The sequence below is a fragment of the Centroberyx affinis genome, unplaced genomic scaffold, assembly GCF_046629955.1.
Source record: "Centroberyx affinis isolate AG114_WGS23_722 - 3 ecotype Tasmania unplaced genomic scaffold, CSIRO-AGI_Caff_v1 ptg007076l_1, whole genome shotgun sequence".
Lineage (NCBI taxonomy): Eukaryota > Metazoa > Chordata > Actinopteri > Beryciformes > Berycidae > Centroberyx > Centroberyx affinis.
This window is the reverse complement of record NW_027283587.1, coordinates 35,791-59,039: the sequence shown is the minus strand read 5'-3', so window position 1 is coordinate 59,039 and position 23,249 is coordinate 35,791. Positions and strand designations below refer to the sequence as shown.

Here is a 23,249-nt window from a genome sequence, read left to right as displayed (position 1 = left end):
TTCACTAGAGCAGAGTCAACACACACAACAGGCTCAGTAATAGAGAGGAGCCTCTCCATTTGCCACAGTTGTTCGCGAAACACACTTACAGTACAGGCACATTACCCCAGGCTGCAGCAGTTACACACACACACACACACACATACACACACACACAGGCTCAAGCCGTCACTCAGTCAAACACCAAGCTGAAAAGCGGTGCATCTGAGTGGGAGTCGGTACATATATTTTCCCCGCACTAAGAATCAGTATTCCTCTCAGTGCAGCAAGCGTGATTATATAGCACCCTTGGTATTGGCTGGGGAAATTTATGCATATAAGACGTGCCAAAGCAGCAAATGAACTGTTCCAAGTGATGAAATAGAAATGTAAGACAGGTGTATACTGAGGTTGGGCTCCGATGACAACTGGCTAAATTTGAACAGTCCCTCCCGGATACCTGTAGACCAGGGTATCTGTAGGTTTCAGAAAGCCAAATTTAAGGCTTTTTAATGCCACCTGGAATTGGATATATGACCAATGTCACAACCAAAAGTTGTAAAAACAAGCCTATTTCTGATTAAACTTCTGAAATTATAAATGAGCAATGAACAACAACAGGAAATGAAATGTTCAAATGTTCAACAAAATGTTTCATTTCATTTCAAATCATTTCATTAAAAACAAACCAGCATAACAGAGTAAAAAATATGAATTTTTAAAACGTTTCAATGCTTTTTAAGGCTTAAAATTTAAGACATTTTCAGAGTTTTTAGGGATCTGCAGATAATCCTGTTAGACATAACGAGCCCATCTGAGGAAAAACAGCAAAATTCAACCAAATTTCTTCTAAAAAAAACAATGCTTTCCACACGTGAGGATAGCTATTACACTCGAACATGTTGTATGTTTTGCATCCTCGACTGACTTTTTTACATTCCCGTCTCCCTTCAGCGATTGGACGCTGACGTTTGATTGACAGTAGGAGGGGGGGCCACTTACCCTGCCGTTGACCTCGCCCCTCCACCAGCCGTTGGCTCCCGACTTGGTGTAGATCTTGACCACGTCGCCCTCCTGCAGCGAGAGCTCCCGGGTGTCCCGCGAGCTGAAGTCGTACCGCGCTATCGCCACGCCGATCACTTTGGGAGTAAACACTGGACAGAGGAAAGAGAGAGAGAGAGAGAGAGAGAGAGAGAGAGGGAGGGAGAGAGAGGATTTAGTTCTCCCTGGTCAAGAATCAGAAGAGCATCAACATCTCAGGCAGGAGTGCACACACACACATACACATACACACACACACACACACAGACGGAGATGGATGGTTGTAACCTAGCTACCTCAGCTATATTGAGTTAATCATATTTCATTTTTAAAATGCATAAATCTACAGGCATTTGGCATAAATCTACAGGCATTTGGCATAAATCTACAGGCATTTGGTAAAAACCTACTGTCATAGTGAATGCTAAAGTGTTAGTATGGAGCACAAGAGCCAATGATCTACCAGGGACCCATGGATGATTTTGGTGACTATGTTTTCATCACAGGCCAGTCTCCCAGAAACGTGGTGCATTTCTTTAACTCCATGAATTTTGAATTTTTTGGAATTGATGTTTTGAGCAACATGCGGCGCTAAACCAGCTAATTTGTAAGCAGTTCATTCATAATCCACACTCACAGTTAGTGCCTGATTAATTATACATCGGCCCGACTGAGAAAATGGAAGAAAATGTTATTCCCCCGGCTGCAGATCCACTCGAATATGTTTATTTTTCGTGCCGCGGTTTGAAGTGCGGCACAGTGGCTACTGCAGGTCTCGCTGTGTAGTCCATAGCTTTAGTAGAGCTTTAAAAAGACACCTCTGTCTCTGGGCTAGGGATAGTCTGGCTGCGGTGTGCTGACAGGAGTGTGTGTGTGTGTGTGTGTGTGTAAGGGAGAGAGTAGAAGTCCTGTCGAGGAGGAGATAGCGCTATGAGAGACAGATATGGAGCAGGTTAGCTAGTTACCGCTGCTGTTTCCCCACCCTGGCGGCTCCCTCTCCTCTCCAGACACTGACTGGTGGGTCGGACTGGGCTAAGCTGACAGCTGGAAATGGGATGTCAGACCTCTACACCCTGACCATGGGGATAGAATATCTAATAGAGAGGAGCACTGTGTTTTTGGACACCTCCACCTTTACTCTGACGGACACACACACACACACACACAAAATCCAACCACGTAAACCCTCAAAAACACACCTGGAACACGACTCCTTTCTCACCTCTCTCTCTCTCTCTCACAGACAGACACATGCAAGACACGCGCACACACACACACACACACACACAAAACACATGCATGCACGCCTAAAACGAAACACTCAGTATCTTCCGCACAACATGACACATGGCCCACACGACTATGGAAGAGGTGAGATGGTGCGATGGAGAGCTAGATGGAGGATGTGCAGGCAGAGATGCGGGCGGTGATGTGAACGCACTGAGCCACAGCCAGCATGCTAAGCAGCCTAAAACATGAGAGGAAGAGCAGCAGAAAGAGAGAGAGAGAGAGAGAGAGTCGTAGAGAATGAGATTGAGAGAGAGTGAGAGAGAGAGAGGGAGTGAGGAAGAGAGAGAGAGAAAAGCGATACCTGTACCTGACCAGAAGGGAGCAGAGGAGGGAGGTACAAAGCTGTAGCCGGCAGGAGTTACAAAAGAGAGGCCGCAGAGCAATGGGGCTATGGCAGGACAGGACAGGCCAGGCAGGGGGGGGGGGGGGGGGAGAGATGGGAGAGGGGAGAGGGCAGGGATGGGGGGGCGGAAGAAGGAGAGAGAAGCAAAGGAGAAAAACAAAAAAAGCATGTTTTTAAAAATCGCAACTTAAAGCTTTTTCAGAAGAATAAAGAACACAGTGCGTAAGAAATAAATGAAGAGTTCTGCTCAGTGGTCCTGTCCATTGGTAGGTAGTTTTTCCATTGATGTTAATGAATTTGCCCTGCTGATTTGTTAAATTGTCCATCTTCGCATTGTGTTCCGGCATTTAAAATATTACACTGATCGGCCTAATGGGGGCGCTTTCATTAAAGGTCAAAATGTTTTACTCAAATGTGATATCTCACACCCAGACTCTGTTGGTCCAATTTTGATGAAACTTGGAGAGATAACGCATTTTGGCAGTGTGATCTGGCATTTACAAAAATGACACTGATTGGCCTGATGGGGGTGCTATAATTTAAGGTCAAAAATTCTAACTTTGAAAACTCCTATACTGTAAGCGAGACATGTAACTTGCTACACAACTCCCATACTTACATATTACAGTGACAGGCCTAAAGGGGGCACTATAATTAAAGGTGAACATTTTTTAACTCAAATGTGATATCTTGGGCACCTTTTGTCTGACTTTGCCAAAACTTCAAAATTTGAAAGCCCATAACTGCTGCCGATTTTGAGCGTGCTTATATCATGAGGGACGACAAAAGTAGCACTAGCGAGCAAGGTGGGTACCCGCACAACAACAAAAACACTTATCACATGGTTTTTAAGCACGAGGACGGACGAGTACGGAGGAGACATAGTACACAATAGATATTTTGACATACTCTGTTTGGATTCATTGTTAGCAGCAAGAGGTCTAGCAACGGAGCTCGCCGTTTCAACCAACACCTGACTCTGGAGCCAATATTGTCTGCGGGTCCAAGTACTACAGATATGTAAGAGACAAATTATATATAGGTCCAAAATCGCCAAACTTATCCTTTAAGCTCTTAATTGTGTTAGTGCCTTGCTCTTGAGAATTGGACCCCTAACCCTGGCAGTGTTAGTGCCTTGTTCTAGGGAGTTGAACCCCTAATCCCTAGCTGTGTTAGTACCTTGCTCTAGAGAATTGAACCCCTAATCCCTAGCTGTGTTAGTACCTTGCTCTAGGGAATTGAACCCCTAACCCTGGCAGTATTAGTGCCTTGCTCTAGAGAATTGAACCCCTAACTCTGGCAGTGTTGGTGCATTGCTCTAGAGAAATGAACCCCTAACCCTGGCAGTGTTAGTACATGGCTCTAGAGAATTGAACCCCTAAACCTGGCAGTGCTAGTGCCTCGCTCTAGAGAATTGAACCCCTAAACCTGGCAGTGTTAGTGCCTTGCTCTAGAGAATTGAACCCCTAACCCTAGCAGTGTTAGTACATGGCTCTAGAGAATTGAACCCCTAAACCTGGCAGTGTTAGTGCCTTGCTCTAGAGAATTGAACCCCTAACCCTGTCAGTGTTAGTGCCTTGCTCTAGAGAATTGAACCTCTAACCCTGGCAGTGTTAGTGCCTTGCTCTAGGGAATGGAACCCCTAACCCTGGCTACATGGCCACATCAGTCTCTGTATCAATACACAGCTGCCTACATTCCTGTGATAGAAAATAACAAACCATCCACACACCGGTAGGTAAAATGCCCAAATATTATGAAAAAAGACGCCGTTCCCCACAATACTGTTGGCAAGTTAACAGGCCTGGTTTATTGATATGCTGTAAGGAGTGCAGAGCTCCATTGGTTTTTAAAATGAATACTAATCAGCGCACTGAGAGAAAGCTCAGCAACCCGTAATGGTGTCTAGGTAGGAGAAATATGAAGAGGGATAGCCCTCCACTTCAAACAGCTGCCAAAACACCGGCTGCATTTTACATGCTTCATTTTCGTGAAATCTGATTTGCAGACCACAATAGAATACAAAATGTGGGCTGGCTGAATAATAAAGGAGACTAATACCTACAGTACACACATACACACACACACACACATACCACACAGAGTTTCAGTCAAGGGAGTGAAGATGAGAGTTAAAATCCAATCAGCAACCCAGAGTATTTTTCAGCTTTCTCACATATGCTGCCTGCTGAGAAGTTAGCTATCTTTCCATTCAGCAAACATTACTTTGTGCTTATTACATGGATATTGAGTGGTATTTCTGGTTAAGCGTATAGGTTAAGAACTATCAGTCAAAATAGGTTTTCTCTACAGATACGCCTTCGGCAAAACTGTCCAAAAACCCCCCCCCCCACAAAACAAACATTAATTAGCGATGTTCCAGCCATGCTGGAGGAGGATGGAAAGCAAAACAAAAGAGTCATTTAAAAGTAAAAGAGGGAGATGACTTCTAGGCACCAGGAGGATGCCTAGAAGAGAGAAGACAACACAAGAAGAAAACAAATTTGGATTGGAGCTGTCTCGACTTGTGTTTTGGTCTCTCAATGTCTTTGAAGAGGAGTTGGAACAACAGGCCTCCTCTAAAACAACCAAACAGCTCTGTGCAATCTGTTCACATTTCCCCCCCCCTTGGAACGTGATCTTCAGCAAACCGGGGCCGTTTTCTTTTTTTTTCTTCTTTTTCCTTTGCACACAGTGGCATACGGCGTTCAAATGAAATCTCATTTTGCCACTGATTGCGATGAGTCATAAATTTTCCATTAACCGACTGATTGGCAATGTTGCTTTGTGCCGCTGCCTGGCTCGCACACTGTGTTTTATACCTTTTTTTTTTTTCTTCTGGCGCGGCTTGTGAGATTCGAGCGTGGCGTGTGGTGAACCTGGATGTTTCGTTGGGGAATAGCAATTTCCACTTCGGTTCTGGAGGTGGGGGACAGTCAACGGCGAGTCTTTAAACCTCTCTTTGATTGTTTTTCCACCACATTCCCACCTGACAACAACTCCAGCCAGACCTTTCACAACACTAAAACAAAGTGTGGATATGATTTCATCTTTCATCTCTTTTCCAAAAATAAACTCTTCAGCCCTTGCCCTGTTTCAAAAACACCCTTCATCAGACTGAGACAAAATATACACGCTAATTACAATATTGCAGCCCATCCAACTGACTTCCAACTCCAAACTTGCTGTTAAAACATCCTGAATATTATGAAATAGGAGTGAAATTGTATAGTTTTTGGCACATGTCTATATTAGTGTTTTACCTGTTGCTTCACCTCACCTTCACCTCAAAATTCATCTCATTAAAATCTCCCCCGTCCAAAGCTACACAAAACCACACCCATCAAATTCCCAGTGTGCATGAAAAGAAATGCTAAGCATCTCGCCGGCTGTTTTGTTCTCTTTGAGCTTACGCAACACCTGAGCGCCGAGAGGCACCGGGGGTTAGCGAGGGTTACGCGGGACGGGAAGTAGCAGTCGCATGCATAAATAATCGCGACCGTCATGCGCCGCGTTTTAGTACAATTCCGCTCCTCCGAAAAACTGCTGGATGCCGCGTGGCGACGACAGCTGCTTTGTCTTGAGGTACTGCCAAGTTCGTTCACAGGAGAACAAACAGCTCATTCCGACTCGGAGGGAAGAGAAAAAAAAAACAAAAAACAGTCACGCAGCTCAGATCTTCACCCCTCAGGAACCTGCCAGACGACACGCCGCAACATCCACGGCAACAAAGTTCTCCGCCAACTTCTTCCGAGTGCTGCTGCTGACAAATTTATGGCAGTCTGGAGTGTAAACTGCTGTTTTTTTGGCAAGGTGACCAGACAGCTGAAGTATGACTTTAAAGGCGTTCTGTTGGTGAGGCTGCATTTTTGATATCACATGTGGAACTCAAATCATTTCAATGGAAAAATCAGCGATGGGTATGAAGATTTTTTACTGCTCCTTATATCAGTGGTTCTCAAACCTTTTTCACGTCAAGGACCCCTAAACTGACACAAATTAGACCACGGACCCCCATTTGATAAGATTTTGTCCCAGGGTCCCCCATCTGATAAGATTTTTGCTTTTAGATGTTTTATTACAGAAGGTATATGAAGCCCATGACCAAAGTAGTCATACATTCTGTCATTGTGTTACTTATGGATGGAATTATAGTAAAAATAAATTATTCCCCTTTTTGCTGGGGACCCCCTGGAACCCCCTTAAGGACCCCTGGGGGTCCGCGGACCCCACTTTGAGAACCACTGCGTTATATTATATCTGTGGGCAGTTGATAGGGTTGTTGATCAATGCCAATGATTCACTTTACCTTTTCTACTTTTTTCAAATTTGCATTCATACATTTTTTTTTTTTTACATTTTAATTTTTAAAAAGTAACTCATAAGAGATTAAAGGAATTGAAAAACTAACGCCTTAAGTTACTAGCTACCACAAAAAAAGTAATCTGAGTTACCCAAACACTGTTCTGTTAATGTAATAAGATAATATATCAAGTATCTATCCATCATATTCAGTATGTTTCTGAATATGTTATTACATTATCCAGCAATGTTATTACATTAGCAGGTTGTATTATGATTTCTACCCATTTAGAGGGACTTTTCTTTATTCCATTATGATAAGTTATTACACTATCCACGAGTTATTACATTATCAGTTGCTACACACCGTCTTGCCATTGTCACAGTGAAAGGCATACTGAATTTGGATCTGAACACTCCCATTTCCAGTCAAATTTCTAAGCTCAATCGAGAACAAAAAAAATGAAACCTGAAAACGATATTCAAGTTGAAAAGAAAATGACAAACTGAAAAGGGCAGAAGGGTGTCGACTCTCAGTGGTTTGTCGTTAATTTCTTGGCGGTTCCTCCGGGCTACTCACTGTTTCCGCCGGGCCGGTTGAGGCGGTGCATGGCGGCGTTCTCCTGTTCCCGGTAAGGAAACTGCAGCGTGGTGTCCAGACTCCTGAAGCCTTCTCTCAGGGAGTGGTGCTTATAGTACTCTATCAGCTCCTGGACACACACACACACACACACACACACACAATTAATCGCATTTGTATTTACAGTATGTCACATTTCTCTTGAAAACTGGTTTGGAATATATTGAAAACTAGCTAAATGACATATTCATAAAGGTGTATTCATCTCTTATGGTAGTTTTTATCATGTATAACATCTATATAATTTGCATAGATGTAGAACAGTGAAGAGTTTGCTTGAAAATAGAATTGTATCTTATTGTCACTTTCAGGTACCTACTGCTTTCTAGATGCTGTAGTTGTAAAATGGACAAAACAAATAGACCAATATCTACAGTATATGCCTTAAAAACAATAAGTAGCTGGAATCAAGCCATCAAATTTAATTTTAAGAGATGTTACTATGTTAATATAAGGTATATTGCTGTGTCAAAAATGTGAGTTGCATGGATATGTTATAAAAGCTGACTAAAGATTTGAGTTAATATCTATGCATCTGATAGACATTTTGCGCTCTGACACCTCTAACACCTCATTTAAAATTCATTTCATACCAAAGTGACAATGTTCAGACACACACCGATTATTCTGATCAAATTCAAGCGGATCTGAGCTTGTGCAAACACCGTCCCGGGATAAACAGAACGGGAGAACCTTTCCAATATGCACTGGACTTATCTATAACGCTGAGGCCCCCGAGGCGAGTATAAACACATCTCTAATCACGGCTATTTTTGGACGCGCGGCTAAAATAAAATTCAGGTTCTGACACTTCATTAAGGGGAACGCGCTGATTTATTTATGAATTGCAGTGGTGGAATTAAAGAAAACACACACACACACACACACACTGAAAAGACTCACTAATATGCTCCTGAACTTCTTGTTCTCGGCGATGTGGAAGCAGCCGTCCTTGGTCAGGATCTTGATGTGCTTCACGTCGTTGTTGTACCTGTGGGCCATTGAATAAGTTATGAGTGTAATTTCCCCTTCTGATCACCGCCATCGATCGGCGCCCGGGACCCCCGCGGCCCCCGGGGACCCGACGGCCGTCGCTGTAATGCATGGGGGCCCAGAGGTTTCTGACATGCGAATGATGGGCGGTCGGGAGAAAATCTGTGTGTGTGTGTGTGTGAATTTAGTATGTGTGTGTGTGTGTGTGCCCCCCCTTCCCCTTGTGTTTGTATTAACAGGGGTGGCTGATGGGGGTTAAGAGCGAAGGAGCAAGGGGCCGGATCCCTGTTTGGAAGAGTAAACACTGCGGTTGGGAGGGCGGGATGCGCAGGCTTTGATGGTGTGCAGAAACCTAAGGTGTCTGTCAATCACAGTGATGCTTTATGGGTAACAACAACCGAACGCAAAGGCAGAGAGAAAATGACATCAGCGATTCTTAGATGTCCTGTCCTGCCTTGATCTCACACATTCTGCAGGTTTCAAAAAGCCAATTTCAAGACTTTAAGACTTTTCTAACTTAACTCTCATTGCCAACCTATTTCTGGCTGAACATGCCTTATTAAAGTTCTCACATGAATACAGGGCAGTAGAAGAAAAAGGGCATAAATTAAATGTTTAAGGACACAGGTGCAATTGTGTTTTAGTGAAGAAGATGAGAGGTTTTAATACTGTTCTGCTTTACAGCCCTGCACACACCACAGTAATTATAAATGAATGGAAACAACCTGTCAATGCCACTATTTGATTGAATTCAATTAAATGAGTCTTACATAAAATGACAGCATTGATTATTTTTAATGAAGAAGCAACTTGTCAATGTATGGTGACTGTATTGAAGACGTTTTAATATGTTTCAAGTAGGGATGGGACGATATATCAAAATTCAACATATGGCAGAAAAATGAATCGCAATATTAGCTCCGTTTTATTCTGCTGTATTAATCACAAATGAGACTCTTGACCATCACAGTTTCACAAGCTCTCCATCCAAATTATATCATTTGCACTTTGTAATGACATTTTTAAATTGTTGTTTACATTCTAGCGAGCCAATGCCATTGTTAGAGCCATTCTTAGTGTCTCACAAATAAACATAATTCTGCACAGTCAGACTTTGTTGTCACTGAACCTTTATTTATTACATCGTATCGTGGTTGTATTGAATCGTGAACCCCATATCGCGGATCGAATCGTATCGTGAGATAAGAATATCTTCCCATCCCTAGTTTCAAGACCTTAAATTTAGATGATTTTCATATTTTTCCAGGAACTACAGATACTCTGTGGCCACATCATTCTGGGAAGCAGCCAGTTATGGGGCCGACAGTACATTAAAAATGCCTCAGCTTAATTCATACAGGCTTGGGGTCTCTTGGCTATTTGGCCACACTCATCAAAAATCCTCTCCTAGCTCTGCTGTGAAGAAAAGCGAATGAAGGAGAGGGCATTTCCATTTGTCTGTAATACTTTTTTTAAATGTCGCTCCCACAGCTACGTAGGCTTCACCCTCTCTCTCTCTCTCTCTCTCTCCCCTGCTTCTCTCTCTTTCATGGCGAGGTTTTAATAACCTTGAACAGCCTCACAGTCCGTCTCTGGTCTGTTCACAGCGCTGCGTCTGTGTGCACACAAGCAATTAAGACCTCAGCGCTGAAGGAACTTGAAGGCATTGAAAGGGGCCCTTTTTTTTTTGGCAGAAAAAAAAAAAAAAAAAAACACAGGGAGGCTGAAAAAGTTAAATTAAGTTTAAAGGAATGTTTCCGTTGCTCGCGGAGAAGCCGGGCCGGATCCCTGCGGAGAGGAGTGTTCCAGCCCAGAAACTCGGCAATATCACCGGTCTCTTCCAAAAGCGCCTGCACTCACAGTGACACCATTTATCTGCAGCACACAGGTAAGGTGCAGACAGTGGCGGGGTCACTGGTATGATTACCACAAGATACCGTATGTTCGTAAAATGTACTTTGAACAGCTTGACAAGCAAACGATACCAATTATGAAGCAATAATTGTGAATGGTCAAAGGTAAAGTGGTTGTACAGATCTAATACACTCAACTCTATTTTGCTGGAAAAGTAGAAGAGTTGAGTTTCTAAAATTGATAAATCATGTCGCAAAATTTGGTGGCCCGTTGTATTGAAATGCAAAAGCTTTGAAATGTTTCGCGCCACATTCAAGTCCTCAGGGTGACTTATGACCCCCCCCTGATTGAACATCAGCACAAAATTTTGACAATCGGCTTCAGTGTAAAAATACCCAGTCCTTCAAAAACCCATATTGACTGACCCCTGTTGAATACTATTGGATGTATGAATATGTATGAGTGTATCAGTATGGCTTTCTGTAGATGTGCCATGTAAAATATATCACTGTTCTGCTCACTACACAAGAAAAAAACACTCAGATCAAGTTACCTTTACAGGATTTTTAAATTGGAATGTTTTCTCATTACACCCATGTATTCTCCAAATTGTAATTGTTCTCCTATGATCTACACAGACAGTCAGGATCTTGTCGGTTGTCACTTGAACTCAAGAGAGGACAAAGCGGAGAGTTTTGTTTTGGTGGGTTTCAGACGCATCGTGACAATTAGCCGCTAACCACAGCCTCAGCCTGGGGAGGAAGACCGGATCGTCCTTCCAAGTAAATACAAAGCTCTCCGTCAAATAGTGCGGTATAGCGGGGAGTTAAGTCTGGTCAATATGTGGTTTGGCTGAGGCGTCTAATGAATCACACAATCACACGTAGCATGCCGCAGAGGAGAGAGAAACTGTCATATAAAAGAAAAGAATAATGAAAAGAACTGATTGTCAATAGCTGAAACTTCGCCCTTAACTCTCACTCAGAGAATATTTCAATCTAACATGTTTGTTTATTTTTGTTGTCACCACTGGTTTTTAATTTATATGCAAAAATGAGAATGATGGGGCCATATCTCTGCAGACTAAAAAAAAACCATCAACATTGACATTCGTCAAAATGAATAAAAGAGTTTTTCTGTTGATTTTATCCAAATAAACACAGTTTCAACATAATATTAGAAAAGAAGTAAAATAAACCAACACACATTTGTTAGGTTTCATATCAGCTAGACTGAAACAGATAAAATGAACTAAAGTAGTTTGAAGTGTGTGACTGTTACTGTGTCTATTTAACCAGATAACGTATAGTTTGATTATTTCAGTTTGAGGGAAATTAGTCATTTAGATGCAAATAAAATTAACGCATTCAAAATGCACTGGCATTATGAGCACAAACTGCATACATTTAAATATATTCATTTGATTTATTTTAGTTCTATTTGAGTCAGTGTCATTAATGATAACACTTGAATCACTGGAATCATTTAATCCAATTTGATGGAAATTTGTCATATAATTGTAATGCATAAACCTTTCAAATAGACCAGAATAGTTTTATGAGTAATGCAGATGCCGATAGCTGATATTTTGTGCCGATAGTCAATATCTTTAAATGTAACCATGCCAAAAAAGTAGAAAAAGGTATTCAGTGTTTCCCCCATAATGTTGTTCTTGTCAGAGTGGAAAAGGCTCTGAAACAGCATTTAGACCATCATGGGACACTAAAACTCTCCAACCCACATATTCAAAGGCAGGGGAAACTCTGGGATACATTAGGTCTTAAAATGAATTTACAAAAAAAACTTAATTAAATGAATGGATAAAAGAAGAAAGAAACTTTTTTTCTGTAGTTGTCGTCAGGGAGGAACCTCCATCATATCAGAGATGATGGCTTGACATCAGACATTTAATAAAAGGCTAATATCCAGCCTGATATATCATTAAACCTATATATCATCAAACCAGTATATTGTCAAACTGGTATATCATCAAACCTATATATCATCAAACCGATATATTATCAAACTGATATATTGTAAGGCCAATATATGGTCAAACCGGTATATTATCAAACCGATATATTGTCAATCATCGTCAAACCGATATATCATCAAATCGATATATCGTCAAACCGATATATCGTCAAACCGATATATCGTCAAACCGATATATCGTCAAACCGAAATATCGTCAAACTGATACATCAGTCTAACCCTACCTGAGACCTGTGGGACCTTTAATTTACCATGTCAAATGTCAGGGTATAGAAATGAATCACACCAAAAACGGCTGACTTACTTTATGCTGATGGCGTACTCTGTGAATTCTCGGCTGCGGTGGCGTACCAGGTAGGTGCTGTTGACCCTGTTGACGAGTTCGGCCTCCGCTTGGAGTCTCTCCATGGGCCCTGCAAACCTGCCGCACAGCAACACCACAGACAAGAGGACCAATCAGAGAGCTTCATTCCAGAACGATAGACGCTCCGTTTAAAAGGAATGAACACCTAAACCCCATTATGGAATGTTACATAAGTTATTGGCCATCCTCATGCCTTTGCTTACAATGTTTGTCGAAGTTGCTGAGAAAGGGCAAAGTACTACTCTTGCATTAATAATCTGATTTCTCTTTGCCCTGCCAAAACGCAGATTGTCACACACATCACTTCCTCTGGTAATAATTCCATCCTTTAAAACTGACAGGTGACCTCTCGTCTCTCTCGCTCCCCATCCACCTGTTATCCTGACAATTCATTTTTGACAAGGATGTTACTATCTGAGCTGCCTGCCTGTTTGATTCGGGTATTTTCTGGTTGGATCTGCACGCAAAAGTTTATTTGCATTTACATAGTTGTTTTGTGTGGATTGGAGACTCTTTACACTTTGTTGTTAATGTGACCAAATGCGTGTCTGACCACCTCTGGACCTGGTTTGGATGATTGGATCTTTAATTCATCTTGGGTGCGTTTACACCTGAATTTGATGCATTTTTGCAGATTTTTGTAAGTTAAAATACATTCAGACTGAGAAGGCTCTGCGGTTGAGAACTTACCAGGGTTGGGAAGAGTAATCGACGGGCTTCGGGACCTGGAGCAAAAAAGAGAAAAAGTGGGCATTTTTCTCGTTTGTTATTCTCATGAAGCCATCACTCATCCAACCTCAATTTGACTTAATCATTCCCTCTCTCTGTGGCAGAACATTCCTTTTCCCACTGTGGCAAACTGTTGTGCTTGGTGTCGATCCCACATTTTCCTGTTTTTCGAGCCGATGTTTTGGTCTTCGTCTAGAACAGGTGGTTTTCTAATAACCCCAATAAAGCAGCCTAATGTTCTTCTTATCTTTACAACAGTGTAAAGAAACAGCGATAGCTGTTTATTATCTACTGGAGGACTCATATACTTGGAGCAGCTGGATAGTGTCTGAATTTCATTTTGCCAAATCCAACGCAACAGTCCAGTGGCAGGGAGGGGATTTAAAACAGGGAGGACATTGATAAAAACAGGCTATTGATTCACATTTCAGCCAGCGAAGAAGATACAAACCAATTGTTTTCGCTTCCAGCTTTCCGTTTCAGTTTGCAATATTGGAAATGCTTCTTGTTCCTTTTAAGATATGGGTTTTTTCTTTGCTTCGTATTGATAAAGAGAATTAGACAGTAAACCATTTTTATCTGTTATAGCGAGCCAAGTTCCTTGTGCTTGCACCATAAAAACCCATTGGCTGTTTCTTTTTATACCAGGTAAATCTGCTTACCCTCCCCTCAACAAAAAAACCCCTAACCATCCCCATGCCATCGCACCACCAGTAAACACATGTAGCGTAACCGAATGTGAGCCGCTACAACAGGCCTTGATGTGGAGAAGAAGGCGAAGGAAAGGCTGCTTACACACGGGCACGGCTTCACAGCGTCACTTGGAAAGAAGCCAACCTCTTTCGTCGACAGGATTTTGCCCTGAAACCACAGAGAGATAATTGCGTTATGTACATCTGGCTGACTCCGTCTCCATAATTCAGGAACAATTAGCTCGCAACACAGAGCAGTGCAAATTTACAGCCCTAGTTAACTATTGTTGAAATAATGGCTGGCGGGAAGAGAGCGAGAGCGGATGCGGTTCCTTATTCCTCCCATGGCGATGACTCCGAAAGCTCGATGCCTTGATTTAGCAACCCCGGAGAAAGTCTGGCCAGACAAATAAGTGTTTTCTCCAGTGCAGTTTTGCTTTGAAGAGGAGCGTGGCGCGGTAATCTCCTTCTGACTGACTCGGGTGCCGAGACTTGTCGCTGTGTCATTGTGCTGTGTAGTGACAAGATATCTGTCTGACTTATATGGGGCAATAATTCAATCATGGATTCCACTGCTGAAAAAAGGATGGCTCACAACATTTTCATCTTATTTGATCTTATTGGGAATAAGAGTCTTTCTTGTGCATATGCATCTGTATAGAGCCAATGCAGAATTGAGTTAGCTGTATAAATTTTACGTATACGCAAGCAGATTCTTGAGGAGTTTGACTTGGCACTCTTTACAATTGCAAACCTTTGAAAGCTTCAATATCCATGTAAAACTCTTGCATCACGCTTTAAGTATGTGTATCAATAACTTGCTCAATTTGAGAGTGAATAAAGGTATCCAATCAAATAAATCAAAATGTAAACAAAGTCAGAAGTTGCATGGTAATTTTCATATAGGACGTCTGAAGTCAACTCCATCAACCTGTGGCATACAGGCTGTGCTCGCCTCTATATTCAGGCTAAGTTTGCTGTTGCTATTGAAATTAAATTACCACTATCATATTCTTCAGTTAAGAGGCACAATTTTGCATGTCGTGTGTTACGGCCATCATAAGGCACCTGTCACACACTTAACCTAACGACATTCCCCTAGCCCTTGTGGTAAAGCCCTGCTATACGTTACATCCCTGATAAGAGCGTGATAATGATTAAGCCGGCAACATTGACGGAGTAAACAGATGGTTGCCAACGGGTGAAATGAAATTACAGTGATCGATTCTATTTGTCTGGCACCCCCAGAATAGGAATTATGGTCTGCTGGCTACCAAGGTGATGGATATCGAGTGTTTGCTGACTCCGTCCACTGTTGGTGAGTGGGACTGCGGGGGTGCAGCTGCCTCGGGTAAAGTGGAATTTTGCATGGGGTGAAGCGAAATAAATACACCTATTCTTTATATTATCTATTTTGTCTTTAAGTATTGGTTTTTTGGTTTTCCTCATAGCACTTTGTAACTTATTATAAGGCCTCACAAGCATACTATTATGCACTATAATCATTATAATCATCATACTCATAGTATTCTATAATATGCTATAACACACACACTGTAATCCATGTCATAATGCATTCCAATTCAGGTAAATGTCTGATTATGATTGTGCATAAATACGATGATAATGTTCCTATGAGGCCTCACAATATGCTTCAAGTGTTACATAATTATTATTATTATTGTTATGATTTTTATTCAGCCTCTCTCACACAGTCAAACTACACACAGAAACACACACACACCTACATGTCTACCATACAACAATGCGGTCAAATTTGCAGAAAAGAGCTTATCTGTCCTCCATGGATGTAGTCTCATCACTGAATTAACTGTAATTGCATGCATGCAACAAACAAAGCAACAGTCCTGGTGCGTGGGAGTGATATTGTGTTATATCATGTCCCTGACTGGGTGGATGTTTTGTACATGTTGCTAAGGCTATCTCATTCGAGCGTGCCGCTGCTTGTTACCGACAGTTGTCCAAATGAACCAAGCCGTGCGTTAGCCAGAAGTTTGTGGATTGCTCAACGGGACGCAATTAATATGGAGACAGAAAGAAAAACAAATGGCGTGAACTGGCTTATTTTTTGGATTGAAGTTGCTGACAGCTCATATTTTGTGTTGATATTCAATATCTTTAAATTTGACCATTTTCGTAACTTGCTTTGAGGTTTTTGTTTTTCTTGAGCAGTGAAGAGAGCAGAGAGCAGATGTTTCAAGTAAGGGAGAGATACAGTAGATGGACTGATGGTAGAGGAGATGAAAGGGAGACATATGGATCTTGGGATAAGTCATGGATAGATACGAGGAGAGGAAAGTGTATACGGTGTGAAGTCTGACCTGCCACCAAGGGCTGTGGATGTCAGCGCAGATCAGTTCGATGATGTCGCCGGTCTGGACGGTGAGCGGCGGGCCGGAGGTGGGGCTCGGCACGCCAAAGTAGTTCCTGATCACCAGCATCTTGGGCAGACCTACAAGGAGGAGAGGGTTAGTGCTCGTGTGTTTCAATGCATAGCCTATATGTGTGTGTGTGTGTTTGTGTACTTCACTGTTCAGGTTTGTACTTGCTAATGTTAGCATAGGCTACGCTATGTTGAGTGGTAGGAAACTAGCATTATCTCAAAAGTGAGAAAATACAAATTTATAACAGCTCTAAAGCAAGATAAGCAAGGTCTTAAATGACATGTGGCCAAGACTAGCACTTTTGCATAGGAGATTTACACAAAATACCAACCACAACAATCTACACCCATGTCATCAACTGCACAGCCTCTATTCAGGGTGTCTGAATCCACATAGTAAGGTGAATTGTGACACTTTGCTGCATGGTTGTGTGATTCTGCTTCAGTAATATGAGAAGCAAAGCCAGTGGCTCGATTTCTTCAGGCACAAATGCCTGTTTGCATGTGTGTGTACGTGTGCATGTGTGTGAACTCGGGTCTAAAGGGCATGTTTACCATTCAAAAGATGTGTCTTTGCTCTACTAAACTATTCATGGCCCCATTATAGTTGGTAATTAGAGGTATTCATGTATACACACACATACACATACACACACACACACACACATACCCCTCGTTGCCAGTGTACTGCCCTTGGCAATCATTTGGACTGATTATTCATTATCATATTTCAACTGAGCAACAGTGCACTCTGGTGCACGGCCTGTTATCTAGCTCTTAGATAAGAGATAAACAGCAGTGCGTTTCAGTTTGGACATTGTTTACTGCTGCACACCATCAGCTGGCCTCCTGGATGCACCAATAGACTGTCAGAATGGTTTCATCAGAATCATAAACACCTTTTCCATGACTGAGATTTGAGAAAAACTCTACACCATCACCTTCACAATAAAGAATTATTGAAAGAATCATGTTGTTTTTTTCCTATAAAGCATGTTTGGCCATGGTTTTGTCTTTAGAGACAGAGCATAAATGCATATTATCTAGCTCTCACCATTTCTCTTCTGTTCCTTGGCTTCAGTTGAGCTCATAGTGCACATAATGCATACCTCTCCTTCAATGAATGCCAATCAATAGCAATGGACACTATATGGAGACTATATGAAGGTACAGTATGCTCAGGGGTTTTCTGGCTTGATGGAGTGAGTTTGGCTAATGTTGGATTTTTAAACATAACTAAACTTGATTCCATCACTGAAATGTCTCACCAATGACACCCCATACTCTAACCCCCCACCCAGGACACCAAACAAGTTTCAACTTCATATCTCATATGCACAGGATAGTGTATAAAATGCAATAAAATGTAGCTTCCAACTCTGAATTGAGTGGTGCACCAAATAAAATAAAATCAAAAATAATAAAAAAAAAAAAAAAAAACAGAGAAAAAGAAAATGAAAGGAGAAGAAGTAGGAAGGGGGTAAAGCTAAGGGCAGAAATAGCAGCAAGTAAACAACGCTGTATTGAAAGCCTATATATCTATATCTGCCGTACTCCTCTCTCAGAGTCTGGTTACCGCTTTGGCACTGAGGCTGGCAGAAGAGCGTGTGCTAGCTTGCCTGCATAGGACTTCTAAAGACACACAGCCATGGAGAATTGAGTCTCGGGGGCATGAAATGCATTCCTATCCACACAAGGACGAGCCACGTGTTAGCGCACCTTTGAGGGGAAAAAAAAAAAAAAAGACAAAACGAGACCGGCATGGGAAAATTATGAAACGCCAAGGGTCGGGGCAATCAAGGGCCTATTGATTTTAATGCGTCTTCAGTCAGAAATGATTTTCTGCAGCGTAACGAATGGAGGGATGGAAAAAGGAGAGCGTTGCGGCCAAGTTTATGAGAGATTAAAGGCCCACAGTATACTGTATGCACACACGCACACTCACAATTTGGAAGGATGCTGTATGTTATTGACTTGTATTCTTTTGGAGGCAGATTGAGAGGCAGAGAGGCTACGTTTACATGCGCTGAACAGCCCGGCTATTGTCCATACTCTGGTTTCAATCAGGTCTTATTCAGGTTAAGCTGTTAACACGAGTCTTTGATACCCTGTGATTGAGTCTCCCTGTTGCCATGAATAAACCAGTTAACACCCGCCAGCTACACCTCCCTCTTTGACTGAGCAGTAAGTTACCTCTGATACAGGGGATAGAAATGATCCCAACAGCAGTCTATGCAAGCCTCTCGACGCTCGTAACAAACAACCTGCTACAGGCAATTATATGACTTTTCTGGGCTGAAATCAAAATGTACCCATAATGCTGCGCGGGTGTGAGTTTGTGCAGATGCTGAAAACCAAAAGTGAAAGGGGTTAAGATGTTTCCATGCCACAGTAACCATCTTAAAGGACTACTTTTTGGGAAATTGGCCCGAGATAACAGTGAAACTATGATCAAAATAGTCATTCCTCTACATTCTCTAATTGTGTTAACTTCTTGTAAATGAAATAATGGTGAGGTTTAAACTCCCTGGAACCCCCCGGAACCCCCTCAAGGACCCCTAGTGGTCCCCGGACCCCACGTTGAGAACCACTGGGTTAGACGATGTTAGCTCCTTACGGACACGTAACGTCTTGTATGCTAACGAATTAGCATGTGCACAGGATAGAGATATCTACCAGAGACACAAAAAGTAACTTTGGTGGTACTCCTATCGTAACATGTAAAAGGTAAGTTGACCAATGAACTGATTTCCCAAAAAGTGGGTGTGGGTGAGTAAGCAAGGCCTCTTATCGGTTTCTCAGAGTTTCCCAAAAGCAGGTAATGTCAATGTCCGTGCACGTAAACATAGCCGATGAAAGAAAACAGATCATAGAGGAGGAGATGTCTATTGCTCTGAGTTTCTTACCTGGATCTCGATCTGTGCGACTCAACGTTTTGCCCTGCGAAGAGTCACAAAAGCCGCCACAGAGAGAAATTCAATAGTTAATCACACTGACACAAGCAGAGCCATGCCCAGTCACAAGCAGACATAAACATGCTCATACACGGAACAAGGATTTTTTTACAACTTGACCTGACTACAGCCCGTTTGACTCATCCGATCAGCCAGTTCATGAGGTTAAAAGTGTTCCTAAAACATCACATCTCGCTGCCTTCCCCATTTTCTCCATCACTTACACTCACACATCCCACCCAAGGTGAAAGTGGGCAGCCTAAACATACTTACATTATACTATTACATCTACAGTCAGTGCACCCGCCGTCCCCTTCTACTAGCTTATGACATAATAAATAAATGATTGGCTAGACTCTTATATTGCAGTGAGGCAAATGTGTCTGGACAGAGAGGCTAATGCTGCGAATAGGCCTGCCTGCTGCTGCACACACAGAATGAATATTTTAACCCAGCCCGCTATCTCGCCCATACAGGCCGCATGCGGTGAACCTGGCATGGACGAGACTACACAACATATTAAAACCCCATATCGCATGCACTGACCGCCCCCCCTCCCCCAGGCAAACTATACCCTGCTGCAACAAAAAGATTGGAGTTGCAGAAGGCAATGTGTCACTTAGGGTTGGACCGATATGGTTTCTGAAGGCCAATACCGATATTTTTGGATTGAAGCTGCCTATACCGGACATTTTGTGCTGATTTTTAACATATTTTTAAATTGACCATTTTCATTTCATTTCATTATTTTTCTTGGAAAAGCTTATTGCAGACAATGGGGACACTAAAACTCTCCACTGAAACCCAAGATACTACTACTACTACTTCTACTATTACTACTACTACAGCTACCACTACTACTACTACTAATAATAATAGTGATAATTCAACATATTCATGCATACTTGTGTGGATTCTCTCTCATAAATGTTACATAATGTTTGGCGAGTCTAGCATTCTCTAGACTGAGCACTCACTCGCTGCTGTTTGGAAGACAGTATTTCACTCTTAAGTTTTGATTTGTTCCTTCAAGAAAATGTCTAGCCAGTGTCCACACCAACACCATAAATTGATTTGGCAAAATAGGGTGAATCTACAGCGTCTAAATTAGAGGGGATGGAACGCTCTTCCACTTAGACTTAGATAAAAATCTTGCCTAGTGCAGCTTTAATAAAAGGCCAGGATCAGCCCCAGGTAACGGCAAACCGCTACAGTATATTGTCCTAACTCTAGTCTAATTGCCTGCTTTGGGACACTTGTTAGGGACATAGCAGTGGAGCACGCTGCAGTTTTGGCGGAGCGGTCGGTGGAAACAACCTTGGGTAAATCTGCAAAAAAAAACATCCCAAGTTTCTACTGATGTCAGGTAGGCTGCAGCGAGCAAAGTCAATTGGAGTGTACTTGGCAAATAGCTGCAGGAGGGAACCGTCTTCAAAGTGCAGCAAAGCTTTGGAGAAGAGGCGAACAACAGATGCAAACAGATTGTACACACATCAACATGGACACACACACACACACAGACACACAGACAGACAGAGAGAGAGAGAGAGAGAGAGAGAGAGAGAGAGAGCAGCTCACCTGAGTTCTGACGGAGCCGGGATCTGAAAGAAGTTTGAGAACAGGCATGGTGAGCGACGGGTTAGCGGGTGCACACACACACTCGCACACACTCGTCGGTAAACAGCGGCAACACTCCCTCATTAGTGGAAGGAGAAGGCGGACGCTCGAGTCTGACTGTAGTGCGCTTTTGTTTTGCTGCGCTGCCACTACCTGACAGCCAGGATAGAGGAGGTAACGAGGCGGGGGGGGTGGGTGGGTGGTGGGGGGGGGGGGGGGGGGCAGACCTGTGGGTTTTGCTCCACCAGTTTCTTTCATTGGCTCCCTGAGGGACGAGTTACACCCCCTAGACACACACACACACACACACCTACACAGACCTATGCACGCACACACTCACGCACACATACCTGTGCAAACAGAGCACTTGTGTAAACACACACGCATACCTGCTCGCACACACACACACACACACACAGTCTGAGCACTTGCACAAAGACACATTTATATGGCAGCAGATACACACACACACACACACCTCTCTCTCTCTCAGCAGGCCTGCTCTTCGAGTGAACTTTGACTGCTACACAAACCTACGCAGAGTAAGCTGATAACACAAGCGCACGCAAACAATGGCTTATCTCTGCCACACACACACACACACACACGCACACACACACACACACACAAAGTACAAGAGGTAGAGTAACAAGCAGTGTGTTGTTATTTCAAGTTTCAGCTCATCGTTCACCCTCCGCTGTGAAGGTGTGATTGTGTTTTTGCTCAAGTAGTTCGACCCCGCTGCTATATTGACAGAATCCGTTCACCAGCCACCGCTGTGTCTTTCCGAGTGTTAGAGTTCATAAGCAAAGCAAAGCGCGAGCAATATTCAGTGTGCTGGGGACAAATGCACATCAGCACACCAAAACAAAGCAAAGTGCTGCAACCAAGAATATGAACAGTAAAAGGCATTGATTTGATAAAAAAAAAATTCCCTATGCTGGTAGTGCCACATAACCAAAGGTGGAAGTAACACATTAAAATTACTCTCATTACTGTAACAGAGGAACTTTTTGTTTATTTTTTGTATACTTGTACCTTTTGAGTACTCTTGAAGTCAATAATTTTACTTTTACTTATGTATGTTTTTGACTTTGAAGTATTTTATTTCATTACATTTTAAATCACATCCATTTTTGCAGGCTCTCCTAGCAGAAATTAATTGTACTGTAAATTACATCTGAATCAAGTTAAGTTATGTTAAGTTAACTAACTGTAACATTAAATACTCAAACATATCCATAATAGTAGTTTAGTTAACATTAGCCAAAAAGCCATACATCCAGCTAGGCCTACAGTGTCATTGGTTTGTGTTAGCCTGGTTGTTGGCTAGCTAGTAACCTAGCCTCGTTAGCTAGCTGGTTAGCTAGAAGCAAAACAAACATTTAAGAGTCTTATTTCTTTAACGCTCACCATGGTCTATATCACGTATTGAAGTCTTTATCCTTTTGTCCTTTCTGCGTTGCATGGAGAAAGATAATATGTAGCAATGCTTGTTTTTTTTGTAATGTAAGCCAGTAACTTTTCCTCTTACATTTTAAATGCGCTACATTTTGCTTCCTCAGTTCCATTTTTACACTAGTATTTCTGCCTTTACTTCAGTAAAATTTTGAGCAAAGTAACAGTACTTCTACTACTTTGCAACACTTTCCACCCTTGCACATATCCCTGCTCCAGCAGACGATGGATACTGTGTGGAGTAATGAGAGGGGGGAATTTGAACCGACATCCCAGTCTTCACAGTTCTGTGCTCTACCCCCGGTGGTGTCGCCCAAATCTACTCGGGGACACATTGTGCCCAGGTGGAGCTGGCAGCGGCGTTATTGCCTCCGCGACCCGATAGCGCCGTGACGGATGCCAAGTCCAACAGGAGCTGGCAGCTTGCCACAGGGAATACAAACACACACACACACACACACGCAAATGCATGCACACAAATTATGCACACACATTGTAACAGTAAAACTCACGTGCTTGCTTGGTTATGAAAACATTGTGACCAGGTACAACAATGCACATTTAACACCAATGAAAAAACAAAAAAGTGAGAAT

The 23,249-nt window shown here is 42.4% G+C and overlaps 1 protein-coding gene across 1 annotated transcript in view; it reads right to left on the bottom strand.

The window, feature by feature from the left end:
* Positions 1-981: 981 nt before the first annotated feature.
* LOC139639296 (guanine nucleotide exchange factor VAV3-like) overlaps positions 982-23,249 on the bottom strand; it is a gene marked incomplete at its 3' end in the record, with an annotated part of 48,432 nt that continues 26,164 nt past the window's right edge. Inside the window, exons 16-25 of the mRNA XM_071513380.1 lie at positions 21,159-21,181; positions 19,533-19,566; positions 16,565-16,695; positions 14,326-14,391; positions 13,492-13,526; positions 12,742-12,858; positions 8,499-8,586; positions 7,532-7,665; positions 2,618-2,652; positions 982-1,133 (exon numbers count right to left, since the gene is read on the bottom strand). Coding sequence (XP_071369481.1) covers positions 982-1,133; positions 2,618-2,652; positions 7,532-7,665; positions 8,499-8,586; positions 12,742-12,858; positions 13,492-13,526; positions 14,326-14,391; positions 16,565-16,695; positions 19,533-19,566; positions 21,159-21,181 — 815 coding nt within the window. The remainder of the gene's footprint in view (positions 1,134-2,617; positions 2,653-7,531; positions 7,666-8,498; positions 8,587-12,741; positions 12,859-13,491; positions 13,527-14,325; positions 14,392-16,564; positions 16,696-19,532; positions 19,567-21,158; positions 21,182-23,249) is intronic.